The 14044-nt window shown below is 46.8% G+C and overlaps 1 protein-coding gene across 2 annotated transcripts; it reads left to right on the top strand.

The window, feature by feature from the left end:
* Positions 1-615: 615 nt before the first annotated feature.
* LOC135809863 (uncharacterized) lies at positions 616-12462 on the top strand. Of its 2 annotated transcripts, XM_065323302.1 has the most exons (13): positions 616-778; positions 2239-2275; positions 2641-2725; positions 3264-3389; positions 4586-4681; positions 5532-5761; positions 6273-6377; positions 6633-6780; positions 7389-7541; positions 7710-7874; positions 10579-10707; positions 10950-11002; positions 11487-12462. In XM_065323302.1, exons 1-13 carry the CDS (start codon positions 721-723, stop codon positions 12187-12189), a joined length of 2088 nt encoding a protein of 695 aa, XP_065179374.1. In that variant the 5' UTR covers positions 616-720; the 3' UTR covers positions 12190-12462. The 2 variants fall into 2 exon arrangements, with proteins under 2 accessions (XP_065179374.1, XP_065179375.1); XM_065323303.1 differs by lacking the exon at positions 7710-7874.
* The last annotated feature ends 1582 nt before the right edge of the window (positions 12463-14044 follow it).

The raw sequence follows: 14044 nt of genomic DNA, 5'->3' as shown, positions 1-14044 counted from the left end.
TTCCTCTCTGCTCTTGGCTGGCGTGCGTGCAACATAACGGCCGCAGCGATATGTGTACAGTACACAGCGGTCTACATGTTTGCCCCGTCGGCTGATAATCTGTTGATAGAGTTTCTCAGGATCTTTGCTGCGCAGCTGTCTCAGTGATGTCACGCCAGTAGATTTCAAGTCATTGGCCAGAACTGGTCCAATCACCGTGTCCAGGTCCACATCTTCATTCTCCAGCATGAAGTCCAGTTTCTTTCGTAAAATTTTGCCGGCCTGCACTTTCTGTTTGGGCTTCTGCTGCTTCGCATGACGTGCAGCGGACGTCTTGTGCTCAGGTTTTTTCAAGGGAGGCGTTGACTTTGCAGGCGTCTTCTTCCCCATTCTCAAAGTAGTTCAACATCGCAAATACCCAGTAGCTCGCCTTCAACTCCAGGCAACGATCAAAACCCTGTACTGCTGCTTTTGTTTTCAGCTTGCGACTTGTCCAGACAAGTTTCAAACTACAGTACACTACAGCACGTGTACGTGTGCGCGCGTACTGCTCGCGGGAAATTCGAACGAAAAACGTTTTCCAACTTTTCGTGTCGTACATGTAAATAATTTTTTTATGTTCGCTAATACTTTGATACTCACCTACCTCACCTGTCGTTAGCACCGGTCATGCAGTTGGATCGCTGAGAGAGGTCGAGGGCTTTTTAGCTTGGATCGTATCCGAGAACCGTTGTTGGGGAAATGACGGACTTTCTACCTTACAATGAACGCCATGCTCTTCGCGTGTTGTCTGAAATAGGTGAGGAATGTTTTTTAGAACCACTGACAAGCAACATTATTGTATGGCTTGCAATCAGCAGCATTCTGAAGTCATGGCAACAAACCAGGGTGAATTACATGCAGGACATGTATCATAATTGTAGGTCGCGTACATAATGTACAATACTACACTGTACTGCATGAAGCTGTGTTCCCAACTGGCGCGTGGACGCGATATGCTTGCGGTTCATGCGCGCCCCAGCGCGCGCTCAGGCTTTCACAGAAAGCAGCAATTCGGCTCGTATATAGAGCGTGCGACGCCTTCGAGTACTAATTTTTTGACCCCGCCAGTCAAAGTGGCTGGCATGTACGCTGGTACGCGCCTGATACGCGCTGAAAATTCCATCATGTTTGAATTTCCATTTTGGCGCGTTTCCGTACGCATGACGCCCCAAAAGCCCGAAAAATACGCACAAACGCGTGGTTTCACGCGTACACGCGCCAGTTGTGAACTTCACAGCTTTAGTCATGCACATGATGGTCCTAGTGCAACTGTGCTTCATGTAGGTGCCGGTTTGGCTACTTGCCACTGTCGCCACCACGAGCATACTTTGATTCAATGCCAGTTCCTGGTTCATGGCGCTTATATGAGTCGGCAGTGTGGGCCTATGGACCCCCCCCCCCCCCCCCACCTCCACAAAGGTGTTTGGCAAAGCAAAGCGTCCAGAGAATAACATGAGACCATTTACATTTGATACAACTGTACGAGAACACTGTCTGTCCCGCGGCTGCATTTCAACTCCAAACTTTACTCCATCATGACAAATGTTTACACCACCTGCCTGAAGTTCTGCTCTTTCCTCTCATCATTTTCCAGCACTGCATCCGAACTGAATGTGCAGGGGCGTAGCACCCGCTACGACTGGTACGACCATGGCCGTACCACTTTTCGAAAAGTGTGGTCCGTCGGAACGTGCAAAATCGTAATAAAAAATCAGGATCCATCGATGCATATGTGCATCAGACTTTGACCTTTTTCTAGACTCGTACTCGTAGATCTGCCATGCATCTGTGCATGTCCATGCACATCTCTTCTGACCGTGAAATAATTCTATGACTTTATAAACTGTGCCAGAAGTGTGCCAGAAGTTCCCAGAACGCAGGATTTTGTGTCTTTTTTACAAAATTTTCCCGGGGGAGGTCCCCCCGACCCCCCTCCAAAACGGCCTTCGGCCGTGCCGACCTTCGGTCGTACCACTTCCGAAACCCCTCCTATGCCCCTGATGTGTGCTTTGATCCTTGAGAGTGGTGGCATATAAGGTGTCAATTGCGGAACCATGACGTAGTCTGACTGAGTTGCATGTGGACTGTAAAGTTCATTGTATTTGTTTATTTTGATGTTGTTGACCAAAGCCATACTCTGAGATGCATTCACAGGGGCCGCATGGCAGCCACATCTCCATCCTGATCGGCATGTTTTGATCCTCTGTTGCATTGCAGGGCGCTCGCTGAGGACACTGCTGGGACCAAACAGAAGGTATTCCGTTCCCTCATTTTTGCTATAGAGGTTTTGCGATTGCAACGTATCATTAATCAGCGCATCATTATCATCCCGGGCCGCCAAATGTTGATATGCTTTAGCAAAGTCGCTGCATAGTGCTGCATGCACTAGCGACTCACGCTGCATACATAGCCCCCATATGTCCATGCCCAATGTCCTAACGCACTGTGTCAGCGGCTACATGTATACTCTGTGTTGAGGGTCTACTCAGCACCATGCATACTACCGGGTCGTTTTTATGCCACTTCAGCATAGTAAACTTGCTAACAATTACTGTCATAACTCATAACCTTGCTTAACCTTGGTATTTTCTTCTTCGTTTTTGTTCACTGGCTACACAGGACTAAGTGCAGCGTTGATTCTGATGGAAAGTCGTATGCTCTATTTTCTGACGTTGTCACCTTATTGGACGAGCTTCAAGTGGTGGTAATTTATATGTCAGACTGAGTTTTCCGCATCCGTAGGGGGAGCTAGGGGGGGGGGGGGGAGCTCCACCACGCTCAGGGATCAAGGTGCAGATGCAGCTCCTAAAGCAGTGGAAGATGAGTAGATCAGACCCACCACCAAAGTGGTCAAGGACCGAAAATCCCATTCGCTGCATCCATGTTTACCTTGTCGGCCAGGCTACGAGTTCCCAATTAACTGTGGGTTGCAGCACGGCTGGAAAAGTCCTTTTGCTTCCAACCAGAACATGAACCTGGCACCCTCTGTTCCTCAATCATGGTCGTAGACCATCCCACTATGCCTGCAAGCTATGGATTTCATTGCACATACCTATGTATGTATGTATCTTGTGAATTTCCCGAACTTGGTCGGCTTTAACATTATGCGGCACCAGTAGTCTTGGCATTGTGACCATGCTCTGCATGGCTACAGTGGCTTGAAGTGTCTCATCACTTTCAAAGTCTTTGGCAATTCTTCACTTATAATCATGGTTCTTTGTGTTTTCCTTTTGCAATCTTAGCATCCAGTGGGTACACTATTCCGTGACTTCTGTCACTCTTGTGCCAATCACACAGCATCATGTGTCACAACGACAGCAGTCTTGGTGTGCCTGATGGCTGGCAGCCTTTCGGAGCTACTGCAAAAGGTCAGCTCACACATGTCTGGGTCTTGCGGCGAGTATACATTGCAAGCAGTATAGTAGTAGTATTTATTGTTTTGTTAGGGAAATCCCCACAGACGTTGCCGTCTTTTTACAGGGAACCCTACGTGCTCTTTGCAGAGCGAAATGAAAGCGGATGGTTGATCAGCTTGGCGACACAACATAGGCAGAGAATTCCACCGATCAGCGCCAAGGAAAGAAACAGAGAACATGCCATATCTAGTTTTAGCAGCAGGCAAAGAAATAGACGAGAAGGACTGTCCTCTAGTGCGCCTATCTGTACAAGTAGCAGCTGATTGTAGAGTGAACATAGAGGCACTGAAGTACACAGGCGCGAGCCCCGTATGGGTTCCTGGGTGCCCGGAACCCCCCCCCCCTTTTCGCTCAAAATGCACGATTTGCTTCATTTTTGGAATTTTTCCCGGGCCTCCCCCCCCCCCCCTTCAAGGGCACCAGCGCACGTGCCTGGCACATGTGAACAGTACTTAAAACTGTTGTGAATGGAAGGAACCGAGCACTACTGTGGGAGTACAGTAAAACCTGGTTTAAGCGACCACCCCACGGTGAAAGGCAAAGTGGTCGTTAAAGCCAGGTGGTCTTTAGAACCAGATCCCACAGTGTCTGTGTAGGACTGTCGGTGCATGGAAAAACGGTCGTTAAGAGCAGGTGGTCGCTAAACCGAGAGGTCGCTTACACCAGGTTTTACTCTAAAATTAATTGCAATAATTGGGAGCAATAATTAGGAGCAATAATGTCCCAATGCCCTACTCCAATTTAGGACGACATCAAGACGACTGTGGCATAGGCTGCCACAAAATGAACGACATGGCGTCATAGCCACTCAATCGGAGTTACATTTCACCTCTCCACCTTCCAATATGTTTATGCATGAGTCTCGTAACTGGGTTCATGATCAGACAGTTGAAAATTCACGGCTAATGACCGGCTAATGACCGAGACGTTTAAAATCTCTCTACCGGTGTTTCTGGCACTGTCCACAGTGTCGGCTGTGTGAGTAGTGAATACAGAGCAGACGGCAAGTGTGTAGGTGTAGCTGGATGTGTAGTGCACTTGAGTACCAGAATTTATGCTGATGCAGTGCGCGCGGTTTACGAGTGTACTCGTGCACGTTAAGGTTGTGTCTCATTTGGATTCTTTCTCGTTCAATGTGACTCTGATAGGGAATTCCCCAGGATGTCCTGGTCAAGATGCTAGCCAAGGTATCTGACATCTGTGTTGAGCTTGCCAGGGAGACTGCCATCTCTGTGCTTTCGTTGGTAAGTTAGATCTTGCCTTCACAATCGCAGAAACTACGCACATGTATTACAGCACTGCTCAATGAAATCCAGTCGTGTCATTCAAGTACACGCCGGGTGTTGCGCAGCCCTAGACCTGCAAACACTGGGCTTCGAAATGGTGCAAGTCGCGAACTTGAGTGCCGCGACTGGGTTTCGTTGAGCAGTACTATGGTGTATCCACAGCGCACACAGTATTGCTGACATGCTACAACGTACTTGTAGTACGCGTTGCCATGTGTACCCCGTCGCTTGCACAATAGAAACTGCTACTGTACTGGCATGTAGAGCACACAGTCCACACATGATGCACTGCACAGTACATGTGTTTGAGAATACCAATGAAAGCACTGTTCACAGAAGCGTCGGGCGCACTACAGTTGCTACAGTATTCACCGGCGTACCACTCCTCATCATTGTCACCTTTTTTTCTTTTCTTATAATGACATAATTTAGAATGTGATATCTGGTTGATAAATATGGTGGTAAAGACACACCTGGCAAGATGGCGGTAAACACACGCCTGCCCACACACGCTCTCTAGGCTGCAAATGTGATATCTATTGCAAAAATGTATTATCTACGCATGCATCTACGCAAAAACGCAAACACCCAACCAATTAAGAGATGCGTCATAAGTATTGAACGTTTTCGTCGATATCTATTGCCTCTACATGTTGAAAGTTTTTAGAGTAGGGCCCTGAAGTGCACCTGTAATACATGTTTACGTAACTTACTCGAAGGAAATGTGACATCCGAGGCCATTTTTCCTTGATGGATGAACTGCGATTTAAAAATGCTTTCCATTTTGGGCATGATCGCACCTGCACAGGATGGCACCAATCCCACAAAGTCCGACATCTCTAGCAGAACATCGAGTGACCCGGGCAAGCCGGTGGCTGTGCCTCAGCTACAACACGCTGCTGTTTCTGCTGCTTCAAGTCGCCGGTTGAGACAGGTCAGCCGACACTTTTCTCTGAGCACTTCGGCCGCCAGCCACACAGGCTCGTTGCCATCAGCATCTGAAACGGACAGATGTGCACCATGGCTAAGGAACCTATGGTGAGTTGCAATAATGTACTAAAACAATTTCAGGGACATCTGACCAATTGGTGATTATGAGATGATTTTCAGTACTTGATAATGTGATAGAACTCTGGTAAGATGTACCCCCATGGGCTGCAGCAAGATGCCCCTTCAGTATTCAAGCCGGTACTTCTTATCCTAACATACTTCAGAAGAGATCAATGCGCCCATGCTCCGGACACTGTCCTTACTAAGCCAGACAGTGTCTTCGGTATCAGAGTACGTACTAAGTAAGTTCTACTGTAATGCATGCATTTCTTTAGCTTCCCTAAAGGCTCGTCTAAGGCATAGTCATATTTCATAATACTGGGCCAGCATGACTCGGATGCAAAGAACTTAGTACTAAATATACATAGTCGACTGATCACAATGACCAATGCAAACTCAACATGGTCACTACTGTCTACCGCACATGTGATAATGTATCATGCAACTAACTCTTTATCCAGATAGCATTCTACTCTGCTCCTGTTCGGTTGTGATCCAGCATGGGTGTTAGTCGACAAGGTCTGGGAGGTGTGCTGTATCGGTGCTGCATGTCCATGGTGGATGCGTCTTCTCTGAACCGGGGTACTGAAGTGCTGGAGCGGAGGTGAGCCCTGACGCATCCCATCTGACTGTTGTTTCTGTGCCATCATCCATACTCCTTAACGTTGGCTTAGTTAGATGTTTCTCCTTGCAAACAGTTTGACTTTGTGATGGTGATATTGATGCTGCGACTCAGGTTGAAAATTTGGACCAAGCCTTGCGTCATTAAAAAGCAAGCAAGAATTCATCTTTCGCTCCATCTACTAGGACTTGATAGAGGCACGCTTGGCGTGGTACACTCATGTTTTCTGATCTGCAGGCTCAAGTTCTCAGTCATAGTGCACCCTGTTCTTGGAACATTTGGATCGACACCGTTCGTTCATGAGGGGATTGCTTTGCTTGTGGACGACGGCCAGATGCAAGTGATAGCAGCACGCGTGCGAGAAACACCAGTACTGAACGTCTTGGTAAGTCAGTGTGCCCGGGTGAAATGCAACCACAGCTCTCTACTTGTCGAGACGGTACTTATTACTTAGTTCGCCGTGGTTGGCTACCACCGGACTTCTCATATATATTGGCAGTCTTACGGCGAGCCAGATGTTGAGTAAGAAACAGTTTAACAGTGAAACCTGTCTAAGGCGACCGCTCAAGGGACCTTAGGGATGTGGTCGCTGTGTGCAGGTGGTCTCCTTATCCAGGGTTATTTGACTAGGAATAGCACCACAGGATCCTGGTTGCAGTGGTCTTCTGGGACAGGCGGTCGCCATATTCGAATGGTCGGCTTGACATGTTTCACTGCACAGTTAAAGTTATAAATTGACTTCCAGTATGCCGGTGCTGTGGATGGACAACACTACAACAATACAAGTCAGGAGGTAGTCATTGCAGGCATCGTCTTCAAGCTCTGCTGAGTGCTGTACTGCATGCACGTATGCGCACACTATACATATGTACATCATTACATCACTACAGGTGCTGTGGATAATGTTTTTTCGAAGGCTTGGTGAAAGCTACATAGTCATTGGCTGTTTGTGGATGAATGTGCTAGTAGATTATTGTGTTGTTTCTCGTGCAGCTGGTTGATGGAGATCTTGCTGTCGACTATCATGCGGCAGGTCACCTTAAGACATGGTCATCCAAGGCCTCAGCTTACGTTCGTCCCCCGTACATGGGTCGTCCCACCAAGGAGACAATTTGGCTGGAAAGGATAAGAGAACATCTGGACAAGGTCAGAGAACTAGCACTGCTGTTGTCCACTGTATGATGGTGGATTTGGAATGTTTGTGCTTTGTGTCATGCTCTAGATCTACGTGACAGCGAGTACGAAGTTTGAATTTCCGCACTAGTATCGCAAAGCTATGCTTACATTTGCATTGCACTTGGTCCTTCATTGCAGCTGAACGTACACACGATCGTGGTGTCGGGTGGCGTTGATGATGACGTCATTGCTCTATGTCACTACCTCGCCATACCGGTACTGGAGTGCAGCCATGACGTCATGACAGTGATCAGTTCTACGTATGGACTGATGGCCGCTGAAACACTTCTATCGGCCAACACGGTGAGCATCGTTGTGTTAGCTTACTGGAAGCTGCATCACTCCATGGTGTTACCGTATCAACACGGACGATGGGGCTGTATGAGATACTAGTACTTCAAACAAACAAAAGAGTACTTGCTAAGTTGCTACAGTCAACTAGGGTTTTCCTAACATAATTCGGCATGTGCACGCACCTTTTTTTTTTTTTTTTTTTTTTTTTTTTTTTTTTTTTTTCGTGTTTATCACTTACATGTACCTCTGATACAGGCACAGCACTGTTGATGGTTATGCCCTGAGTGCGAGAGAGTTCACTGTCACCAGAACGAGAAAATATAGCATGTGTCTTTGCTATAACGATATCACTCCATGTGTGTGTGTGTGTGTGTGTGTGTGTGTGTGCGTGCGTGCGTGCGTGCGTGTGTGTGTGTGTGTGTGTGTGTGTGTGTGCATGCGGGTGAGCGGGCGGCCATGCGTGCAATATCCCAGTACCGGGTGTTGGTTATACGTGGTGCCCAGATGCATTATGTTTTGATACGGCAGGGGAAATTGTATACTCATAGGAGCAGCAATCGGAGGATTACCAACCTGTGTCTGTGTCTTGGTAGGATTATCAACCTTTGTCTGTGTCTTGGTAGGATTACCTACCTGTGTCTGTGTCTTGGTAGGATTATCAACCTGTGTCTGTGTCTTGGTAGGATTATCAACCTTTGTCTGTGTCTTGGTAGGATTATCAACCTGTGTCTGTGTCTTGGTAGGATTATCAACCTGTGTCTGTGTCTTGGTAGGATTACCAACCTGTGTCTGTGTCTTGGTAGGATTATCAACCTGTGTCTGTGTCTTGGTAGGATTACCAACCTGTGTCTGTGTCTTGGTAGGATTATCAACCTGTGTCTGTGTCTTGGTAGGATTACCAACCTGTGTCTGTGTCTTGGTAGGATTTTCAACCTGTGTCTGTGTCTTGGTAGGATTATCAACCTGTGTCTGTGTCTTGGTAGGATTATCAACCTGTGTCTGTGTCTTGGTAGGATTACCAACCTGTGTCTGTGTCTTGGTAGGATTACCAACCTGTGTCTGTGTCTTGGTAGGATTACCAACCTGTGTCTGTGTCTTGGTAGGATTACCAACCTGTGTCTGTGTCTTGGTAGGATTATCAACCTGTGTCTGTGTCTTGGTAGGATTATCAACCTGTGTCTGTGTCTTGGTAGGATTATCAACCTTTGTCTGTATCTTGGTAGGATTATCAACCTGTGTCTGTGTCTTGGTAGGATTATCAACCTGTGTCTGTGTCTTGGTAGGATTATCAACCTTTGTCTGTATCTTGGTAGGATTATCAACCTGTGTCTGTGTCTTGGTAGGATTATCAACCTGTGTCTGTGTCTTGGTAGGATTATCAACCTGTGTCTGTGTCTTGGTAGGATTATCAACCTGTGTCTGTGTCTTGGTAGGATTATCAACCTGTGTCTGTGTCTTGGTAGGATTATCAACCTGTGTCTGTGTCTTGGTAGGATTATCAACCTGTGTCTGTGTCTTGGTAGGATTATCAACCTGTGTCTGTGTCTTGGTAGGATTATCAACCTGTGTCTGTGTCTTGGTAGGATTACCAACCTGTGTCTGTGTCTTGGTAGGATTATCAACCTGTGTCTGTGTCTTGGTAGGATTATCAACCTGTGTCTGTGTCTTGGTAGGATTATCAACCTGTGTCTGTGTCTTGGTAGGATTATCAACCTGTGTCTGTGTCTTGGTAGGATTATCAACCTGTGTCTGTGTCTTGGTAGGATTATCAACCTGTGTCTGTGTCTTGGTAGGATTACCAACCTGTGTCTGTGTCTTGGTAGGATTATCAACCTGTGTCTGTGTCTTGGTAGGATTATCAACCTGTGTCTGTGTCTTGGTAGGATTATCAACCTGTGTCTGTGTCTTGGTAGGATTATCAACCTGTGTCTGTGTCTTGGTAGGATTATCAACCTGTGTCTGTGTCTTGGTAGGATTATCAACCTGTGTCTGTGTCTTGGTAGGATTATCAACCTGTGTCTGTGTCTTGGTAGGATTATCAACCTGTGTCTGTGTCTTGGTAGGATTATCAACCTGTGTCTGTGTCTTGGTAGGATTACCAACCTGTGTCTGTGTCTCGTTAGGATTACCAACCTGTGTCTGTGTCTTGGTAGGATTATCAACCTGTGTCTGTGTCTTGGTAGGATTATCAACCTGTGTCTGTGTCTTGGTAGGATTATCAACCTGTGTCTGTGTCTTGGTAGGATTATCAACCTGTGTCTGTGTCTTGGTAGGATTACCAACCTGTGTCTGTGTCTGTGTCTTGGTAGGATTATCAACCTTTGTCTGTGTCTTGGTAGGATTACCAACCTGTGTCTGTGTCTTGGTAGGATTATCAACCTTTGTCTGTGTCTTGGTAGGATTATCAACCTGTGTCTGTGTCTTGGTAGGATTATCAACCTGTGTCTGTGTCTTGGTAGGATTACCAACCTGTGTCTGTGTCTTGGTAGGATTACCAACCTGTGTCTGTGTCTTGGTAGGATTATCAACCTGTGTCTGTGTCTTGGTAGGATTATCAACCTTTGTCTGTGTCTTGGTAGGATTATCAACCTGTGTCTGTGTCTTGGTAGGATTATCAACCTGTGTCTGTGTCTTGGTAGGATTACCAACCTGTGTCTGTGTCTTGGTAGGATTATCAACCTGTGTCTGTGTCTGTGTCTTGTTTTTCCCACAGTACCATGTGATCAAGGACATGGTCTTGTCCGTGGAGCGTATCTCAGACAGCATTTGTCAGGTGAACAGTCAGAGAATAGTCCTCGATGATCCATGTGTGCCACCAAGAAGTAGAAATATTGTACGCCTGGTGAGTCCTGGAGTGAATTGTGACGACCGTGCTGTGCTCTTCTGAGAATTTTCAAAGTATTGTTTCGAATACTGTCCCACGATGGCGTACCATCATACGTATCATGCCATCTGATCTTCATTACGTGGGAATGCTGCACCAGGTACAAGTATTGGTTCCTGGTGCTACGATTTGATTACATTTGGATTAGGGCTGCTTTTCCGTCATTGCACTCTCGGTTTCTCTCGTCTGCCGTGCTTCAGAAATCCAAACCAAGCTTCACCAGTGAGTTCCACGCGGGGTTTCCTTCATCGGAGTAAGTGCTATTTTCCTCCCAGAAATGCATCGGCCGCATTGGCAGATCACAGTTTCATAACAATCTTAGAATTGGAGCTGCCTCATAGATATAGGAGGATGGTGCAATGTGTCACCGTGGCCAGCCGCAGTAACAATCCGTATGGAGCCCTAACTCCAAGAGACTAGGTTTGGCGTGCTGGTTGGTGTTGTCTATTGCTGATGGATTCATATGCATGAACATGTAGATGTACAATGGCACTGAATGGCTATTTTGGTTAATACATGTGAGCCCTGCACTGTCTGCTCACTGTAAAGCCTCGGGATTGAACTCTGCTAAAAAGATTTTTAAATGCACTTGTGCTGCTGTGATAATTTAGTATTTAAATGCTGGTGAATTCAAAGGCGAGAAGGGTAAGTTCTGTAGCAGTCTTCATGATGCAAAAAATAGTTTTTAATACTGCTCCTGCCATGTGATTGTGAAAAATTGATTGCTTCCATTGCAGGTGTACTCCCTGCTGCTCCGTGTTCCTGACAGCAGCCACACATGCACGATTGGCTATGATTGAAGCCGACTTCAAGTCCGCGCTAAAGCGACTTCGCAATGCGTTGAAGTTCAAGCTGGTCCTTCCAGGTGCTGGTGCCCTGGAGATGAAATGTGCCAGAAAGTTGCAGGAATTGTCAGAAAGACAACCAACAGGATACAGCAGTGGTATACCACCCACCAAGGCCTGTAAATCCAAGCCTGCATACGGCAATCGTTTCCAAGATGCGCAGGAAACTACGGGCAGCAGCCAAAGTCCTATGGGTCCAGAAACTGTTTCCCAGGGCACTGGATATGCTGTGCAGCATCATGTCAATGGCAAAGCGACTGTCTCTTCTCTAGATGCACTTGATGGGTACGAACGCCTTGCTTACCGGGAGTTTTCTTCTGTATTTGTCAAGTACTTGTCCCAACTCCTGCTCAACAGTGGCTGGGGTTCTGAGGGATACATTGCAGAAGTTGAAGTACAGCGGTGCATGAAGGCTGGCTCAGACCTTCCAGTTGGTATGTGTGATGATTTGGGATCGTGTTCCTCTGGTGGAGCGGATGTGTACGATTGTCTACATGGCAAATTGTCTGCCTTTCAAAACTCTGCTGCATTTCTATCGACTGTTATAACATGTGATAAAATCCTCTGCACAAGGACATGTAATAGCCAGCAATGATCTCCTACTAGTATAGGAAGCTGTACAAGTTGTCATAGTATTCCTTTCACTCATGTCATCTTTGGAATCATTTCGTCTCCCTGTTCATTGATGATTCAAATTCATATGCAATGTAGCTGCTGAAACAACGAATTGCAGTGATGCAACAGTCACATCGACTGGATCAACTGGCAACACACGCGAGCTACTCCAGCATGCAAACACCCACAGACAGACAGACAGATATATATGCCATGAAGTTTCATCAACTATTTATGAAAAGTTTTCGAATTATTCACGATGTGCTGTCATCCGAAACAAAAACGCCTACTTTGAAAAGCAATCTCTCTCTGTCTGTCTGTCTGCCTGTCTCTCTCTCCCTCTCTCTCTCTCTCTCACTCACTCACTCACTCTCTCTCTCTCTCTCTCTCTCTCTCTCTCTCTCTCTCTTTCTCTCTCTCTCTTTGAGCCCCTCGATAGGCCTCTGCGGCCTTTGGACAATCCTTAAATAAAAATCAATCTCTCTCTCTCTCTCTCTCTCTCTCTCTCTCTCTCTCTCTCTCTCTCTCTCTCTCAAGAAGTAGCAGTGATACCGAATTGGAAACAAATTGTGATTGAACTTAGTTCAGGTACAGACAGTGAAGATAAACGCTCAAGGGACCTTCAAACGTTCTTTGTTGCCAGGTGGTCTCCACATTCAGGGTCATTTGACTGGAGGTACAGAAGTATCCCTTGTATTGCCCTTGGCCCTGCTTGCAATGGTCGCCTTGACAGGTTTTCCTGTACAATCTTCCTAATCCTTCCTGAAAACTGTGGAAAGGGTTTAGTGGGGAAATATTAATTTCGAAAAAGGAGTCTTACCCAAACTGGCCAAAGTAGGGAATGAAAATGCAAAACCTGATATCCACTTATGTTTATTTTTTACATTCATGTACAGTCATGTACATGACGATCTACATCATATCAAGAGTAAAATATTTCCTGGGAGCTTTTAGTAACTGTGCTCTGATCATCATGTTATACAACAGTCATGATACAGTCATGCACATGATTTCTCCCTGGCCAAGGCACAGCCATGCTACCTAGCACTAACAGCCTGAGCAGCTGTGCAAGCCCTCACTGTCTTCGAACATCCTGTAACACCACCGTCCTAGTGCTCGTAAGGCAGCCATGAGTTTTCCCATTTTGACGAAGAAGTATTAGTAGTAGTACTAAGCCTAAAAAGTAAGGCTTACTAGTCTAAGCCTAGGCTAAGGGCCTGCTAGTAAGGTAACTGGTTGCGACCAGGGAGTTGACTCCTTGGTTGCGACATTCCGTTCCGTGGGGGGGGGGGGGGGGGTCCCTTGGTCACTGTGTCACTTGTGTGTCGGAGAAAGCAGCGCCCGCGTGGTGCTGACGGTCAGACCTGTGTTAGTATTTCCATTTCGGGAGGAGAACCTCCTAGGATTTGAAGCCCAGTCACTACAGCCCAGGCACTAGTACCCGTCCTTAGTCCTAGGTCAAGGTCAGGTAAGCCTTAGCGTAAGGTCTAAGGAGGCACTGTGACGCGGTCAGCAAGAATGCCAAGACTGGCAAGAGCCTGAAGTGAAGAAGTAACGCCGTAACGTAGTCGAGTATGTTATGGCCGGTCAATCCAGTGGCAGTGTTGACAGCTGTAAGCACCTAGTATGCTGATCTTGGTCAGCGGTGGGTGTGCCGGGATTAGTGGAACACCATCGCGGAACGATTTGAAGCTTCCAACACCATGAACACTGTACAGGCAACAATATCAGCCAGCTTGCTCCCTGTTCCGCGTCTTCTTATCGCAACCAAGAACATGCAAAGAGTATGACTTCGAACAACGTTACGTTCACGGTGGTGAAGCCTGCACTGTTCG

The sequence above is a fragment of the Sycon ciliatum genome, chromosome 2, assembly GCF_964019385.1.
Source record: "Sycon ciliatum chromosome 2, ocSycCili1.1, whole genome shotgun sequence".
Taxonomy (NCBI): Eukaryota; Metazoa; Porifera; class Calcarea; order Leucosolenida; family Sycettidae; genus Sycon; species Sycon ciliatum.
This window is presented reverse-complemented; position numbering and strand designations above follow the sequence as displayed.

Coding starts and splice junctions, on each gene's coding strand:
- LOC135809863 (XM_065323302.1), top strand. CDS start 721: ATGACGGACTTTCTACCTTACAATGAACGCCATGCTCTTCGCGTGTTG. Junction 779..2,238: donor TCGCGTGTTGTCTGAAATAG/GTGAGGAATGTT, acceptor GTTGCATTGCAG/GGCGCTCGCTGAGGACACTG. Junction 6,378..6,632: donor ACTGAAGTGCTGGAGCGGAG/GTGAGCCCTGAC, acceptor TCTGATCTGCAG/GCTCAAGTTCTCAGTCATAG.